Genomic DNA, 16,763 nt, shown 5'->3' with positions numbered 1-16,763 from the left:
TGACATTAGCATAAGAAAATGATAAAAGTGACATTGTTTTTATCCATAATCCACTCCCAACTACATACTTCGTTGATACCCCCCAAAAAAAAAAGGGAAAGGGAGATAACTAAAACCTTTAGATAAGTTAGCATATAACACTTTCAACGAATTAACTACAAAACAAACCGATCCCTTTCCTTTTGCAATCCCTTCTGCACTGCCTGTTTCCCTAAAGATCTTCACATTCACAGATATCTCGATGTCTGCTTCTTCAGTTAGTCGAACCTGAGATTTGAACATGTGGAACATATCTTCAACTGCTTCTTTGGTCACAAGTGTAACCAAGGTAGAGCCAGCGTTATTGGATTCACCGCTTGACTATCCTTCTACAACCCAATCCAAATAGCCGCATTTATTACTGCAACATGTGATTAATGTCCCTTTATTAGCAGTCAGCTTTTCGACCTCAAAGCACTTCTAAAATCCATTCTTACAAAACGGGCATTAGATTTAAAAAAAAAAAAAAAGTGCCTTTTGCCTCTACAACTATGGTAAATTTCAGAATTCTTCCAACCATTCTAACATATAATTAAACCATAAAAATAATGTCAAAATTTTTCCTATTGTGGCACGAATTAAACGAACAAGCAAAATACAAGCTCAAATTGGTATAATTCTCACTAATTTTTAGATGCCAGCAAGGAAAACCCCAAAAAGACAAAGCAAAATATGGCTAAATTAGATTCTTGTAGGGAAAACCCCAAAAATGAGAATATAATTCTCACCAATATTTTTAATCTCCAAATATAAAGCTCAAATTGGTGACTTGTATACAATACATCGAAAATAGTAGCAACCGTAAAACCCTTACAAAATCAAAGGCATGATAACCAAAACAAATCCATGTCAAAATCAAAAAATGTCATTGACGGAGACGAAGAATTCATTTCGTTGAACACAAATATAAAACCCTTACAAAAACATATCAACAACCACAACAATTGCTTACTCTCAAGCGATGCATATAAATGATGTGTTCATAGGCAGATGACGATTTTGGTGTAGACTTCATGGTTGCTGGAAGTTTGCAGCTCACATCTTTTTATCGATCTACAAATTCGAATTAATTTGTGACGGAGGTGTTTTCAAAACCCGGTCTTTGTTTTAGGGGTAAATAAATTGAGGTTGATTTCTTCTTCAACGGGGTGATGCAGGCCAGAGGTGGTGAGGATTGTGTGTCAGCGAAACGACAGTGGCTTTCCAGGGTACAATTTTGGGAGAAAATGGGTGACAAATGTGTTCATTTGTCTTTTTAAGTTTTCAAAACCCGGTCTCTATTTTCGGGGTAAATAGATTAAGTTTGATTTTTTCTTCAACGAGGTGATGCAGGCTGGAGGTGGTGAGGACCGTGTGTCGATGAAACGGTAATAGCTTTTCAGGGTACGATTTTGGGAGAAAATGGGTGACAAATGTGTTCATTTTTCTATTTAAGTTTTCAAAACCCGGTCTCTATTTTCGGGGTAAATAGATTAAGTTTGATTTTTTCTTCAACGAGGTGATGCAGGCTGGAGGTGGTGAGGACCGTGTGTCGATGAAACGGTAATAGCTTTTCAGGGTACGATTTTGGGAGAAAATGGGTGACAAATGTGTTCATTTTTTTTTTTAAGTTTTCAAAACCCGGTCTCTATTTTCGGGGTAAATAGATTAAGTTTGATTTTTTCTTCAACGAGGTGATGCAGGCTGGAGGTGGTGAGGACCGTGTGTCGATGAAACGGTAATAGCTTTTCAGGGTACGATTTTGGGAGAAAATGGGTGACAAATGTGTTCATTTGTCTTTTTAAGTTTTCAAAACCCGTCTCTATTTTCGGGGTAAATAGATTAAGGTTAATTTTTTCTTCAACAAGGTTATGCAAGATGGAGGTGGTGAGGACCGTGTGTCGGCGAAACAGTAGTGGCTTTCTAGGGTACGATTTTAGGAGAAAATGGGTGAGAAATGCATTCATTTGTCTTTTTTAGACGAGGAGTTGATTAATCACTTTCTGTGGCTCAAGATAAACGAATGTAAACAAGAAGTTAGTGTTATTCAAGAAATTGATTTGTGCAAGTATTATTCAAGAAGTTAATCTAAATTTCTTGGAACTTGAACTTCTTGAATGCTAGAATATAGAATTTGTGTGGTTTGTATGAGAGAAAATAATAAAGTTCATTTGGCCTTTTACATGTCCGATTTCTCTCTTAGCTATGGTACTACAGATTCTATTTCTGCATTCTCTGTAAAGTGTTGTCGATTTTATATCGTGTAGGGATCGTAACAAGTAATAAATTGAACCTAAAAGTCTGGTATCATTTTCACAAGTACTACTATTTAATAATTAGTTTAATTATTCCTAACTTTAGTTTGCTAAAAAACAAACAAAGAATCAATTATAGTGATTTTTAATATAACCATTTGAAAATATGTGGATGCACACAAAAACTAATTTAGAATTTAAATAATGAACGAATATTAGAGTAAAACAATTTTACCTACTGATCACCTTTAAATCTCAATTCAAGATTCAAAAGTTTAGTGTAATGTTCGGTCGAATTCTTAATTTAACCCTCTCAAATTCTATTTGAGCCTATTTAACTAATTCAATCATGTATCTCTATGTCAATCAATTTTAGTTAAACGAAATATTAGCTCTAAGAATTCGTGCAACGACTACAATAATTGGAATAGATATCTCTACACGTTATAATAATTTATCGAGTTTTAATATGTGGTCTAAATCTAAAATTCACTTCTTAATTCGTAGTAGATTCACGAAGTCATTGAACAATTGACCAATAGAATTCAAAGCACTAAGTACATAATTAAAATCAACATATGTGCATTTAAAGAACTTGAATCTCAAATAAAAGAAACAAAGGTATCAAAAAATTACATTGTTTGTCCTAATATGAAATTAGCTATTCATGATAATGGAAGAAAAGCTAAAGAATTGCATTGAGTAAGTACATTAGGGGTGGCCAACTAAGGGACGAGTGGGGTTGGCTGCTCCCATTGAATTTTCAAAAACCTTCTATTTGACTTTATTAAATTTAAATTTTCATATTTTTTGGTTTTTTATTCACAATTTAGTTTAGCCAAATTTCCGTCTCATCTCCACTGAAAAATAATTCTAGGTCCGTCCCTAGAGTACATCACCAAATTTTGAATTGAGATGTAGAAAAGATGATTAAACTTGCACCAAGTTCCTCTTCTCATTTCAAATCTTGATTTTAAACCCTTGAATTGTTATTTTTTTTTTCCTCTTGAATTTGCTCTCTAATTTTCAAGTTGTGTTCTTTATCTCTCAATATGTAGAATCCCCTTCAAAATTATAGTGGCTTCCTCAATTATGTCAAAAGTAGGGTTTTCATGGACTTCAAAACGGATAAGAAAACGTGCTCCAAAGATACCCAGGTGGCGCCTCAATGCCATGTAGTGGCGCTACGAGCACAGAATGGTGGCACGCCTTCTTTAATATTTTTATCATAACTTTCTCTCTCAATTTCCAATTTAGTCGATTCAAATTGAGTTGTAAAGATTACTCTATAACTTTACTTGACATATCCATTTTCCAATTTAAATGTTTATTAGGTCAAAAATGGGTTTCAATCTTGAGCTTAAAAACTAAAACATACTTGTACAGTTGAAAATCAACAACATGTTCATATTTTCACTCCTTCTGACTTTTAATTGCATTCAATTGACCCTGACTAATCTCAAATTTTCATCGTAAGGTTGAACACAACTTTTAAATATTTACACTTTAGTTCCCAAACTATGGATCTTACAATTTTTTGTTAATTTTTGCTTCTTTCTTTTCAATTCCACTTTCATTTATTGAGTTTCAACTAATAAATGAAATATACAATAAATTAGTCTAAATTGTTTAAAATAAACATTAAATGTCTATGTTTTTCGATCTAAATAAGGGTATAAAACATACTTATCAAACACTTCAAGTTTAAACATTTGTTTATCATCAAACAAATCATAACCTAATTTAACGAACACACAAACATATAAAAGGTTTTGGTTAGATAACGTGTCATTTTATCTCAGGATTAGAGTCATTGTATCAAATCTGTAAACAACTTCAAGGTCGCATTGCCAAAATCAGTATCTATTTTTCCAATGCAAAATTGATGTATGTTGAAAAATTAAGTAAAATACTATAAATTCACGAGTTGTTCCAATTCCTGACCCTTGATTATCAAAATTTTACTTTCTTCACTTGTAAGATTCACACACCCCCAAACTTTTTTTTTTTTAATACTCTTTTTTCAGTGTATGATCTAAGGCTGAATCTTTATACTAACTCCTCACCCTCTCTAGTTTAGATGAATCTCACTAATTATAGGAAAATATTTCAATAAATAAGGATTCTCCGATTTTTATCGCTTCAACTTCCAAGACTCAACTAGGCTAACAATCCTTTGTCAAAGATCTAATTTTCTCAAATAAGAGTTTGAGACTTAATCAAGGCATGTAGTAAGTAAATACATAATCATCATTTTTTTCTTATCTTACGTGCAAACTTCTCTCCATTAAGATTTCTAAATGACCATTGTAGCGAGTTTTAGGCCGATAACTCCCAAATCAGATGATCATAGAGAACCAAGTTTTTAAATAGTCTTGTATGCTTAATTACTAGAGTCATAAAGCCACGAAGAAACATTTCACAATAAGATAGCTTTTGTTCTTTTTTCTTTTTTTCCTTTTTTCATTTTGCCATGATTAATGCAATGCCTTCTCATTAAACACCATTCTCAATAAGATTTTTACCTAATTTTCATCATATTGGCCTTAGACAATCCACACAAGAATTTACACTCTCTACTACAATAGTAAAATTATCTCGAAACCATTCTAAATTTGGTTGAATGATGTATATTGCAGTAACTTTTAGATTTATTATCTATGTTGTACTGTTTCAACCTATCAAGTATATGAATCAACTCATTACTTTATAATACTGAACTTAATTCATGTGTATAAACAGTAGCAAGTTTTACATGAATAAGAATCAATTAATCTAATCATGTAACATATCTACAGTTCATAAATTAACACATAATTCCAAATATCTATTGGTAAGGCTACCTAACACATACAAACACACAATAAACAAGAAAATCTTTTTGAAATTTTTAAAAAAATTTCAATCTTTTCAATAAAAAAATTAATATATAATAAAGAATGAGAAACACATAATCACACAAGAATAATAAAACTAAAAAGTCAATATTTTTCCACCCCCAAACTTAAAGTAGACATTGTCTTCAATGTCTTAAACTATAATCTAGCACATAAAGGGGTGGGAAAGAAAGAAGAAGGTACTTCTCAGAGTTTCAATATAATATTTGAGGTGGCTTATTTGATCAGTTCATTCCATTATTTGCTAAACTACCTCCTGTTTGATATCCATGTAACTTTGAAATATAAAATAAGACAATTATGAGAATCAAGAGCAATTTAAAAGCAATAATGTAGCATGTATGATAACCATTTTTTTGTCCTTGAAACTTTGAAAAATGTGTCACATGTATTTTCTATTGTTTTTCACTTAAATGTACGATTTTCTTTTAATAGGCTTAATCTAAATATGATGACTCTCTTATTGAAACATAAACATGCCTAAAATTAATGCACCCTAATAGACTATATGAAATGCAAATACAGAAAGCATAATAAATAAAAGGGTAAAAATTTTGATTTCTTCCCAATAAGCGCCTAATTTAAAGTCTTTAACTAGACTTTTGCACAATTGCTTTATGGCACTTTGAATTTGGCTTTGGAGGTTTCGCTTGGCTTGCTTAATTTAACTTTGTTTCATATCTCACACGTCCTCCAAAATTGTACTTTCTCCTTTTGAATACAGTATGACTTGCCTGAATTGCTCAATTCGAACTTAACTAAAATGTTTCAATTCCTCATCGACTTTAATCATGAAATGAATGAAGTTGGAGATTTGCACGCTAATCCCATCTTCTTTGAATACCGCTAATTCATTTGGCTTCTTTATGATTAATTGATTCGTTTCTAGATGTTCTTCTTCTTTAGTTGGTTTCTCAAGTTGAGTAATGAAGAGATCTTCCATTGGCATGTTATTTGGCTCGTCCGAAATTATTTGATTTTCAATCCTTTTATCTTTTTCCATGATGATGTCTCCCTAACTATTTCACAGTAATCAAATGTTCTTCATATGGATAATTGAAGGTATTTTTCCTCACTTCCCCTAGAGTTGACAATAACAAGCAATTTTTAGTATAATGAAATGAACTACAATACTCACAAGTCTGTCTAATCTCCTAATAAACAATATATTTGATATTTAGTCCCTTCAGGAAGCCATCCTTATTATATTCAATAGATTCATTGTATCCCCACATTTTAAGTTCTTGTTTGAAGAAGAATTCTCCAAAGAGCATGTTACCTTCATTTAAGTCAGAATAAATCATTGTGGTTTTTTTTTTGACATCTTGCTTCTTTTTATTTCCTGTTAATGGAGCAAAGAAAAAAAATAGATAAATTGAAAAAAAAATTAAATTAAACAAAAGCAAGAAATAATTAAAACCAATATTAAATAAAAATAGTCACCAACAATGGCGCAAAAAACTTGTTATTAATTTTATATCTCGCAAGTATACGGATTGTAACAAGTAATAAAATAGACCTAAAAGTCTAGATATCGTACCCACGAGGACTGCTATTTAACAATTGGTTCAATTATCCCTAACTTTAATTTGATAAAAAACATACAAAGAATTAGGTGTGATTTTAATATAACTATTTGAAAATATGTAGATGCACAAAAAGATTGATTTAGAATTTAAATAATGAACTCATATTAGAGCATTATAATTTCACTTATTGATCACCTTTAAGTCTCAATTCAAAATTCAAAAGTCTACTGTAGTATCCGGTTGAGTTCTTCTATTGTATTCAATTTACCCTTCTCGAGTTTTCATTGGGCCTATTAAACTATTTCAATCTCGTATCTCTATACGAATCAATTTTAGTTAAATGAAATATTAGTTTTAAGAATTCGTACTATGACTGCAATAATCGGTATAGGTATCTCTACCCGTTATACTAATTTACTAGATTTTAATATGTGGTCTAAATTTAAAACTCACTTATCAATTTGTAGTAGATTTACGAAGTCATTGAATAATTGGTCAAAGAATTCAAAGCATTAAGTACATAATTAAAATCAACACATATGCATTTAAAGACCTTGAATCTTGAATAAAAAAACAAAGGACCTCAAAAGATTACATTGTTTGTCCCAATATGAATTTAGCTGCTCATGATAATGGAAGAAAAACTAAAGCATTGCATTGAGTACATCACTGGGTTTTAAATTGAGATATAGAAAAGATGATGAATCTTGCACCAAGTTCCTCTTCTCGTTCAAATTCTTGATTTCAAACCCTTAAATTGTTAATTTTCTCCTCTTGAATTTGCTCTCTAATTTTCAAGTTGTGCTCTTTATATCTCAATATGTGGAATCCCTTTCAAAAGTGTCAAAAACTTGTATTTATAATGGCCCCTCGTTTGTGTCAAAAGTAAGGTTTTTATGGACTTCAAAATGGGCAAAAAAACATGCCTTAGAGTACCCAAACGTCACCTCAGCACCATGTAGTGGTGCCGCAAGGACAGAATCGTAGTGCTTCGGCACCATCTTTTGGGGTAAATTTCATTTTCGCTTCCATTAGTATTTTTATCATAACTTTCTCTCCAGATATTTGATTAAGGCGATACAAATTGGATTGTAAAGATAACTTAAAGGCTACAACTTTAGTAGAGAATAGCCAGTTTCCAATTTGAATGTTTACTAGTTCAAAAATTGATTTCAATCTTGAGTTGAAAATCTGGAACATACTTGTGCAGTTGAAAATCAACACCATGTCCATATTTTGATTATTTCACTCCTTTTGATTTCTAATTGCATCCAATTGACCATGAGCGTTCTCGAATTTTCATCAAGAGGTATGAAATAACTTTTGAATTATACACTTTAATCCCCAAACTTTGGATCTTGCCTTTTTTTGCTTTTTTCTTTCAATTCTACTTCCATTCATCGAGTTTCACCTAATAAATGAAATATACAACCAATTAGACTATAATTTTTCAAAAAAATTTTAGGTCTGAATAAGTGTATAAATACACTAATCATAGAGCTATAATCATTGGAAAAAAAAAAAAAAACCCTACCCGAATTTTATTCTATGCCTTGCAGAATAGCCGAAAGATTAGAATATTGTAGTTTGATTATTTTAAAGGAACACAATTTGGAAGTTGGATTTGACGTTTATGTCCTTATTTTGTTCTATGAAGTCCGTAACACATAGCATTATTGATAATTAATTCATCAATCTCAACAATGTTCAGAGTTGCGTGCTTAAGAATAACAAACTAGGATTTAGTTGAAACTAAAATGGGTTCAGTTACGTGATTATTTTTTACCATTTCACTTGGAACGCACACAATATAATCAAAATTAAAATAGACCTAGTCATAAACAGTTACGATGAAGACAAATTTGGTCACACAAGGTCACATTTAACATATAAATGGTCACATACTTCAAATGTAAATGAGGTTTGTCACAAACATTCATGATTAATAGATGTCTAGTTATACATGTCATTGTTGGTAGTGACTTGATCACATATAATTAGAGCTAAAACAAATCTAGTCACAAACAGTCACAATAAAAATATACTTTGTTATTACATGTCACAATTAACACAAACTTGATCACATGGGGTTGTAATTAACATATAAATGGTCACAACTTAAAATGTAAACATATTTTGTCACAAACATTCACCGTTACACAAATTTCTAGTTACACATGTCATTTGTTAACACATGATTGATTACACAGTGTCTTGCTTAAGACAAACATAATCACAAATAGTCACAATGAAGGTAGAGATGATCAAAATTTGTCATAGATAACATAGGTTTGGTAAAAAACAATAACATCTTACATGGATAAGGTGACAAACAATGACAACTTACACAGTGGTCACCAATAGTCATTGTTAAACAGTTTCGATCACATATAGTGTGAACATACCATCAATAGGTCACATTTTTTTATCATAATTTATCAAATTAATTGATCGCAACTTATTTTTTATTCATAAATCACAAATTTTATAGGTCAAGGCTTATATAACGATCACAAATTACTTCTTGATCATAATTTATCAAATTAATTGGTTACAAATTATTTGTCAATCAAAAATTGTAAAATTAATGTTTTACGATCACAAAGACACAATTCTATGTCACAATTGTAAATTTAGTCTCAGGTTTCACGTTTTTATAGATTACAAATTATCAAATTGATTTGTTACAACTTGTTTATCATTCAAAAATTATCAAATTAATTGGTCACAATTTATTTATCGACCGCAATTACAAATTTAGTCACAGATTGCAGTTTTTTTTTAGGTTACATTATTTATTGCTCGCAAATTACTCATTTTATTGGTCACAATTACCTAATAATTGGTGCTCTTCGTTCCATTCACTCTATCCCACCACTTCTCCCCAAAATAATAATAATAATAATAAATAAATAAATAGTTTGTCACCATCCCACTAAAATAATTCTTCCGAGGACTATGGGGGATTTTCTGGGAGAAAATTCTTAAAATTTAGATGATCAACTCGAAAGTTTGCTACAGTGGAATCCACCTCAATACTCGAACTTACAAGTTCAATTTAAAACATGATAAATCATCACGTAAAATTAAATGAGAATCAATACCACAAAAATAAATGGCGATTTTTACAACTTCTCTCAAGAAGAAAAAGTATAAATAAGAAAGAAGACTTGTTGTAACAACATAGTGACAACTTCTTTTTCTTTTTCTTTTTTTCTTTTTTTGTTTTTTGTTTTTTGGGTACTGAGTTGCATTTTCTATAGGATTATTGGAATCACTCCAATGCACAAATTAGCCATAGGACCCAAGTGTAAAATAGGAAATCAAACAATTTTTCCACTTTGATTGGAATAGAAGTTCATGCAAGCACCCCAGTGTTACCTTTTTTTGCTTTTGTGAGCAAAAGTAAAACATCTCTTAAAGCAAGCTAAACGGAAATAGCAAGAATTTTAGGAAATTCTCAATCAGGAATTTGAGCATTGATTTTGATTCGATTGATGAGGTCCCATAGCTAGAATAGTGGCAGGATGAGGTGGTGATGCTGTGGGTGTAAGTTTGTCTAGGTGGGTCCCATCGATGGATTTTGAATTCAAAATTTTTGAAATTCTCGATTATCATTTAGAAAGCTTTTCTTGTAGATGTTGGGTCCTAGATGGTGTTTTGTGACTAATTGAAGGTGAAATTTTGTTTGGGAGGTAAATTTAACGGCGGTAGGTAGTGGGAACGACGGTGGCAGCCGATGCACGTGGAATTGTGGGGTGGTTTTACATAGATAGATTTAACCCTCGTTTGGCCCCATTATTTAAAATTATAATTTTTTCTTTCTTGTTTTCATCCACACAATTTTTTATAAACTAATATTATATATACATCGATAACATTTTTTTCTTTTTCATTCACACATTCTCAAAAAAGATACTATTCCAAAAATTATAAACTGAAAAATGGGACCAAACAAGGGCTAATACTGAGAATTTTAATAATTCAAGTTTATAAATATTAGAATCTATGTTTTATATTTTTAAAAACATAATTGGTACAAATAAAATTAGTTAAGACCTGATTAGTGATAATCCAATCTTAAATACATGTTTCCTGAAAATTTTCTCAGGAAAAATTCACAACTCATGTATTAAGTATGAACAATTCACAAATCAGGTTTTAAGTTTAAAAGTGTAAAAATCGAGTATTAACCAATTAATTAAAAATATTTGTTAATTAACTATAATAAGATCACGGCTATACAATTAATAGTCACTATACATAATTATAGGTGACATCTTATTTATTGATCACATATCATCAAATTAATTGGTCACAGATTATTTCGAGATCTCAAATAAATTTTTTTATAGATCACAGTTTATTTCATTGGTCACAGATCCAAAAAATTAAAAGCCACAGTTTATCTATTAGTCACATATTTTTAAATTTGTTGGTCACAAATTATCTCACTTCACAATCGCAATTTAATAGTTTAGTAACAAAGAACCAAATAGTTGGTCACATACACCAAACACCCAACCTCGATCCCAATCCATCACCAATACATGGTCGCAAACACTACCTCCACCACAACCACCACCAATAACACCACCACTTTAAAAACAAACAAACCCAACAAAAATACCTCAACGCCGCACATATTTTTGGGTCCAAATAAGTGTCTATATTTTTAGGTCCGAATAAGTGTATAAAATACACTTAGAGCTATCATTCTTGGAAAAAAAATACCTACCCGAACTTTATTCTATGCCTTGCAGAATAGCTAAAAGATTAGAATACTGTAGTTTGATTATTTTAAAGGAACACAATTTGGAAGGTGGATTTGATGTTGATGTCCTTATTTTGTTCCATGAAGTCCAAAAGACACAGCACTATTGATAATTAGTGAATCAATCTCTACAATGTTTTAGAGTTGCGTGCTCAAGAATAACAAACTTGGATTTAATTGAAATGAAATTGGGGTAAGTTACATGATTATTTTTTACCACTTCATTTGGATCGCACACAAAAAATCAAAATTAAAATAGACCTAATCATAAACAGTTATGATGAATACAAATTTGATCACGATCAATACAAATTTGATCACAGAAGGTCACATTTAGCATATAAATGGTCACATACTTCAAATGTAAACGAGGTTTGTCACAAACATTCACGGTTAACAGATGTCTAGTTATACATATTCCTATTGATAATAACTTGGTCACATACAATTAGAGTTAAAACAGATCTAGTGACAGATAATCACAATGAAAATATATTTGGTTATTACATGTCACAATTAACACAAACTTAATTACATGGGTTGTAATTAAGATATAAATGGTCAAAACTTAATTTGTAGAGTTGATCAAAAGTTGTCATAGATAACATAGGTTTAGTTAAAAACAATAACATCTTACATAGATAAGGTCACAAACAATGACAACTTATACAGTGGTCACAAAATAGTCACTGTTAAACAGAATTCGATCAAATACAGCATAGAACATACTATCAATAGGTCACAAATTGTTTTTATTATAATTTATTAAATTAATTAATTGCAACTTATTTTTTAGTCGTAAATCACAAATTTTATAGGTCAAAGCTTATATAACAATCACAAATTATTATTTTTTTATCATAATTTATCAAATTAATTGGTTACAAATTATTTCTCAATCATAAATTATAAAATTGATGTTTCACAATCACAAAGACACAATTGTATGTCACAATTACAAATTCTCGCAAATTGCACGTTTTTATAGATCACAAATTATCAAATTGATTTGTCAAACTCATTTATCATTCAAAAATTATCAAACTAATTGGTCACAATTTATTTATCACCACAATTATAAATTTAGTCACATATTGCAGTTCTTTTACGTTACATTATTTATTGCTCACAAATTACTCATTTTATTGGTCACAACTACCCAATAATTGGTGCTCTTCATTCCATTCACTCAATCCCGCCACCACTTCTACCAAAAATAAAAATAAAAAAATAAATCAAATAAAATAAAATAAATAATTTTTGTCACCATTCCACTAAAATAATTCTTCTAAGGAGGACTAAAACAAGATAAATCATCACATAAAATTAAATGAGAATCAATACCACAAAAAATAAATAGAGATTTTATAACTTCTCTCAAGAAGAAAAAGTATAAATAAGAAAGAAGACTTGTTGTAACAACATATTGACAATTTTTATTTTTATTTTTGGTGATTTTGGGTACTGAGTTGCATTTTTCTATAGCATTATTGGAATCACTCTAATGCACAAATTAACCGACCCAATTGTAAAAAAGGAAATCAAACAATTTTTCCACTTGGATTGGAATGGAAGTTCATGCGAGAACCTCAATGTTACCTTTTTGCTTTTGTTAGCGAAAGTAAAACATCTCCTAAAGCAGCTCAACTGAAATAGCAAGAATTTTAAGAAATTCTCAATAAAGAATTTGAGCATTGATTTTGATTCGATTGATGAGGCCCCATAGCTAGAATAGTCTCGATGTCATGGGTGTAAGTCCCTCCAGGTGGGCCCCATCGACAGCGGCTGAATTCAAGATTTTTTGAAATTCGCGATTCTTATTTAAAAAGCTTTTCCTGTAGATCTTGGATACTAGATGGTGTTTTGGGGCTAATTGAAAGTCGAATTGTGTTTGGGAGGTGAATTTAACGACGGTGGCTGCCGATGCTTGTGAAATTGTGGGGGTGGGTTTACATAGAGAGCCTTAGGTCCCATTATTTCAAATTATAATTTTCTTTTTTATTTTCAAACACATAATTTTTTATAAACTAATAATACATGTACATCGAAACTTTTATTTCCTTTTGAACTACACAATGTCCAAAAAAAATATTATTCTAAAAATTATAAATTGAAATAATGGGGGCAAACGAGGGCTAATACTGAAAATTTCTAATAATTTAAGTTTATAAGTATTAGAATATATGTTTTTATATTTTTATAAACATAATTAGTACAAATAAAATTAGTTAAGACCTGATTAGTGATAATGTAATCTTAAATACATGTTTCCCGATAATTTTCCCATTTTAGTATGTGTTTCAATTTGGGCTATTTTACCGGGTTGAGCAAAGAACAGTAGCTACATATAGGCGAAAATCCAATTCATGAACCGCCTGTTTGGCCCCATTTCTTGGAAATGACAATTGGTGGAATAGTATTTTTTTGAAAAATGAGTGATTGAAAAAGAAGAAAAAGTTTTCTATTTACGTATAATATTATTTTATGGAAGATTGTGTGGTTGAAAATAGAGGAGAGAGAAATGTAATGTAATTGAATTTAATGAGGGTCAAATAGGGGCTAAGTATATGTTTGGCAATTTTTTTTTAATATTATTATTATTTTTGGGTTAAACTAATCAAATATAATTTCTATCACACATTTCATATGATAATTAAATTATTATCAGCATATTCTATAAAAATTGTAATTTATAGACAACTGAAAAATACCCGGAAATCTCCGAGAATAAGAGGAGCATAGCGGCCAGGGATTACATGGGAAAAAGAGACTTTGCGCTTAAACTCCACTAATCACGTATTTGAGTCGACGCCTTAAAACTTAAAACCGGAAGCATTTTTGTTTCAATTTTTATACTTCAATTCATTTTTTTCCTAAATTCAAAATAAAAATGAGCTGAATATATATTCAATAGATGGCAAGATCAAATTCTAAACTGAATAACGCAAATGAAACTAGCACTGAACAAAAACGTGAATAATAATAAAATGATCTTATTCGTAACATACGAACGAATGTTGCTCCAATTTCATTTGAACGGACGTGAGACATATTGGAATCCACCAATTAACGAAAAAATTAAAATATTATTAATAAAAAAATGTATGTAGTGTTTTTTGAACTTTTACATATATTTAAAGCCTGTTTGATAGAATTTATTTGAAAATAATGAGTTGTTGAATAGTGTTTTTTGAACTTTTACATATATTTAAAGCCTGTTTGATAGAATTTATTTGAAAATAATGAGTTGTTGAATAGTATTTTTTGGAGAATGTGCTGTTAAAAAGTAATGAAACTTTATTGATTTGTGTTTATAATATTTTATTGTATGAATATATGGTAGAGAATGATCCTGTAGCAAATAATTTAAATTTTTAAAAGATGACAAACATGGGGTTAAAGATTTAAAACATATTTCGATCAAAACGAAGTCCTAATTCTATAGATAAATCTGAGTAAAACAAAAAAACTGGTAAAATAACTAGAAAATTACTCAAAAATAAAAATTGCTTAAATAGACCCCTACATGATAAAATTTGACCTCGACAATTTGACGCCAATATCACCCAGTAAAAATGTGTAGAATTGAAATATGCTTATGAAATGTACTTGCTCGTGTAAATCTGACAACTAGAGCTAAAAATTACGCATATTTTCGTAGACCCTTCTTATTTTGGATTTTTTCAAATAACTTATAATTTTCCCTTCTAACTTATCCGCGTCCGAAAACGACAGAAAACAAAATTATATTATTACTCCTTAATTTTAGAATTTTTGGATCTACAACGAGTAGAGAGCATCTTGGTCGTGGGTAAAGTGGACCCACAATATTTTATAATTTATTTTGTAAATGGTATACAATAAAAAAAATAAAGAATAAAAATAAAAAACCCCAACCTTCCCATTATCTTGTACTCTCTATTATCTCACACGCTTATCCACGCTGTCACCGTCTTATACATGTCTTCCGCACCCCCCCCCCTTCACACGTGCCTAATCTTCTCTATCCACCCACACGCGTGCCATCCTCAGCTACTTGTTATTCTTCTTGTTATGCACGAATCCTCATGTGTGGTGCAACAAATAAAAGTTAGAGAGAGACTCAAACATTTGAGAGAGAAAGGGGGAGAGAGGGGTGCAAAACCTTGCACAAACGAGAAGAAACTCAACTTTAATATCCCCTCAGCCCTCTTCTTCTTCAAATTCTTGTATACTTTCCTGTTGTTAAGTTGATCTATGAGGATCAGGAAGCGTTTTGCACCGTCTTATTTTTCTTCGGAGCCCCTTGCAGATCTCCATCTCAACCAATCACTGTCAAATGGAAATCAAGCGAAGCCCGAATCCGATCAGCCCTCAAATCCTCCACAGCAGCCTTCCGACCAAAATATGGTGATAATCAAATGGGCACTGCACCCTAATGCTGCTATAACTGGAAAGCGAAAGGTAGGGGTTTGCTTGAAAACTGCGCCAAGAAGCCTATGCATTATTTTCTCTGCAAATATGTGGAATTTTCATTTTCTTGATTTACTTTTTGCAAGGAAATGGAAAGTGGGGAGGATGAAGAGAAGCCCAGCAGTGATGATATCAGGTAACATTTCAAAAAGGAGAGAGAAACTCAAGTAATATCTTGATTTAACAGCCAATCATAACATAATATAGATATATTTATATGTATAAAAGTAAGTGGAAATTAATACTGTTTGAGGGTGTTTTTATAGTATCCCTTCCTCCTCATCTACTTCTAGTTTTACAATTTTATGGGAAAACAAGAATGCTCCATGTGATGCATGTTCTCATGGTATATGTATGCTGGTCCCCATCTTACATATTCTATACAACTCATTCTCCATGTTAATTGCACTTATTTTCGTTCTTTTCTCATTCTTCAGGAATGCAAGAATTTTAGTTCAAGAAGTAGATATCAAGTTTCTGCAGCCATCTTCTTCTTCTGATCCTGCAGGTAAACAATTCGTCCAGTACTGTTTATATATTTGTTAATATTTCATTACGTATTTGCACTACACTATATATAATCAGATGGGAGATGGAGAGAAGAAGATAAAATAGTTCCATTGAAGAAACGAAAAGGAACCCTGAATAGATGTGCCAGCAATGAGACATTGACGAAGGCGAGGATGAAATCGAAGACAAATAAAAAATGCGTGCAAGAAAAAGCTGATCATGATGGAAATTATTGTCCGAATAAGAAGAGGGCCAATGTTATCTTGGAGGGATCCCGGTGCAGTCGGGTTAACGGGAGAGGATGGAGATGCTGCCAACCGACCCTCGT

General features: G+C 31.1%; 1 protein-coding gene across 1 annotated transcript in view; it reads left to right on the top strand.

Annotated features, from left to right (window-relative positions):
* Positions 1 to 15,542: 15,542 nt before the first annotated feature.
* The window catches only part of LOC111384618, a 14,826-nt gene continuing 13,605 nt past the window's right edge, over positions 15,543 to 16,763 (top strand). Inside the window, exons 1-4 of the mRNA XM_023008923.1 lie at positions 15,543 to 15,916; positions 16,012 to 16,061; positions 16,363 to 16,433; positions 16,511 to 16,761. Coding sequence (XP_022864691.1) covers positions 15,710 to 15,916; positions 16,012 to 16,061; positions 16,363 to 16,433; positions 16,511 to 16,761 — 579 coding nt within the window. The 5' untranslated portion in view covers positions 15,543 to 15,709. The remainder of the gene's footprint in view (positions 15,917 to 16,011; positions 16,062 to 16,362; positions 16,434 to 16,510; positions 16,762 to 16,763) is intronic.

This window comes from Olea europaea, unplaced genomic scaffold (assembly GCF_002742605.1).
Source record: "Olea europaea var. sylvestris unplaced genomic scaffold, O_europaea_v1 scaffold2954, whole genome shotgun sequence".
Lineage (NCBI taxonomy): Eukaryota > Viridiplantae > Streptophyta > Magnoliopsida > Lamiales > Oleaceae > Olea > Olea europaea.
This window is presented reverse-complemented; position numbering and strand designations above follow the sequence as displayed.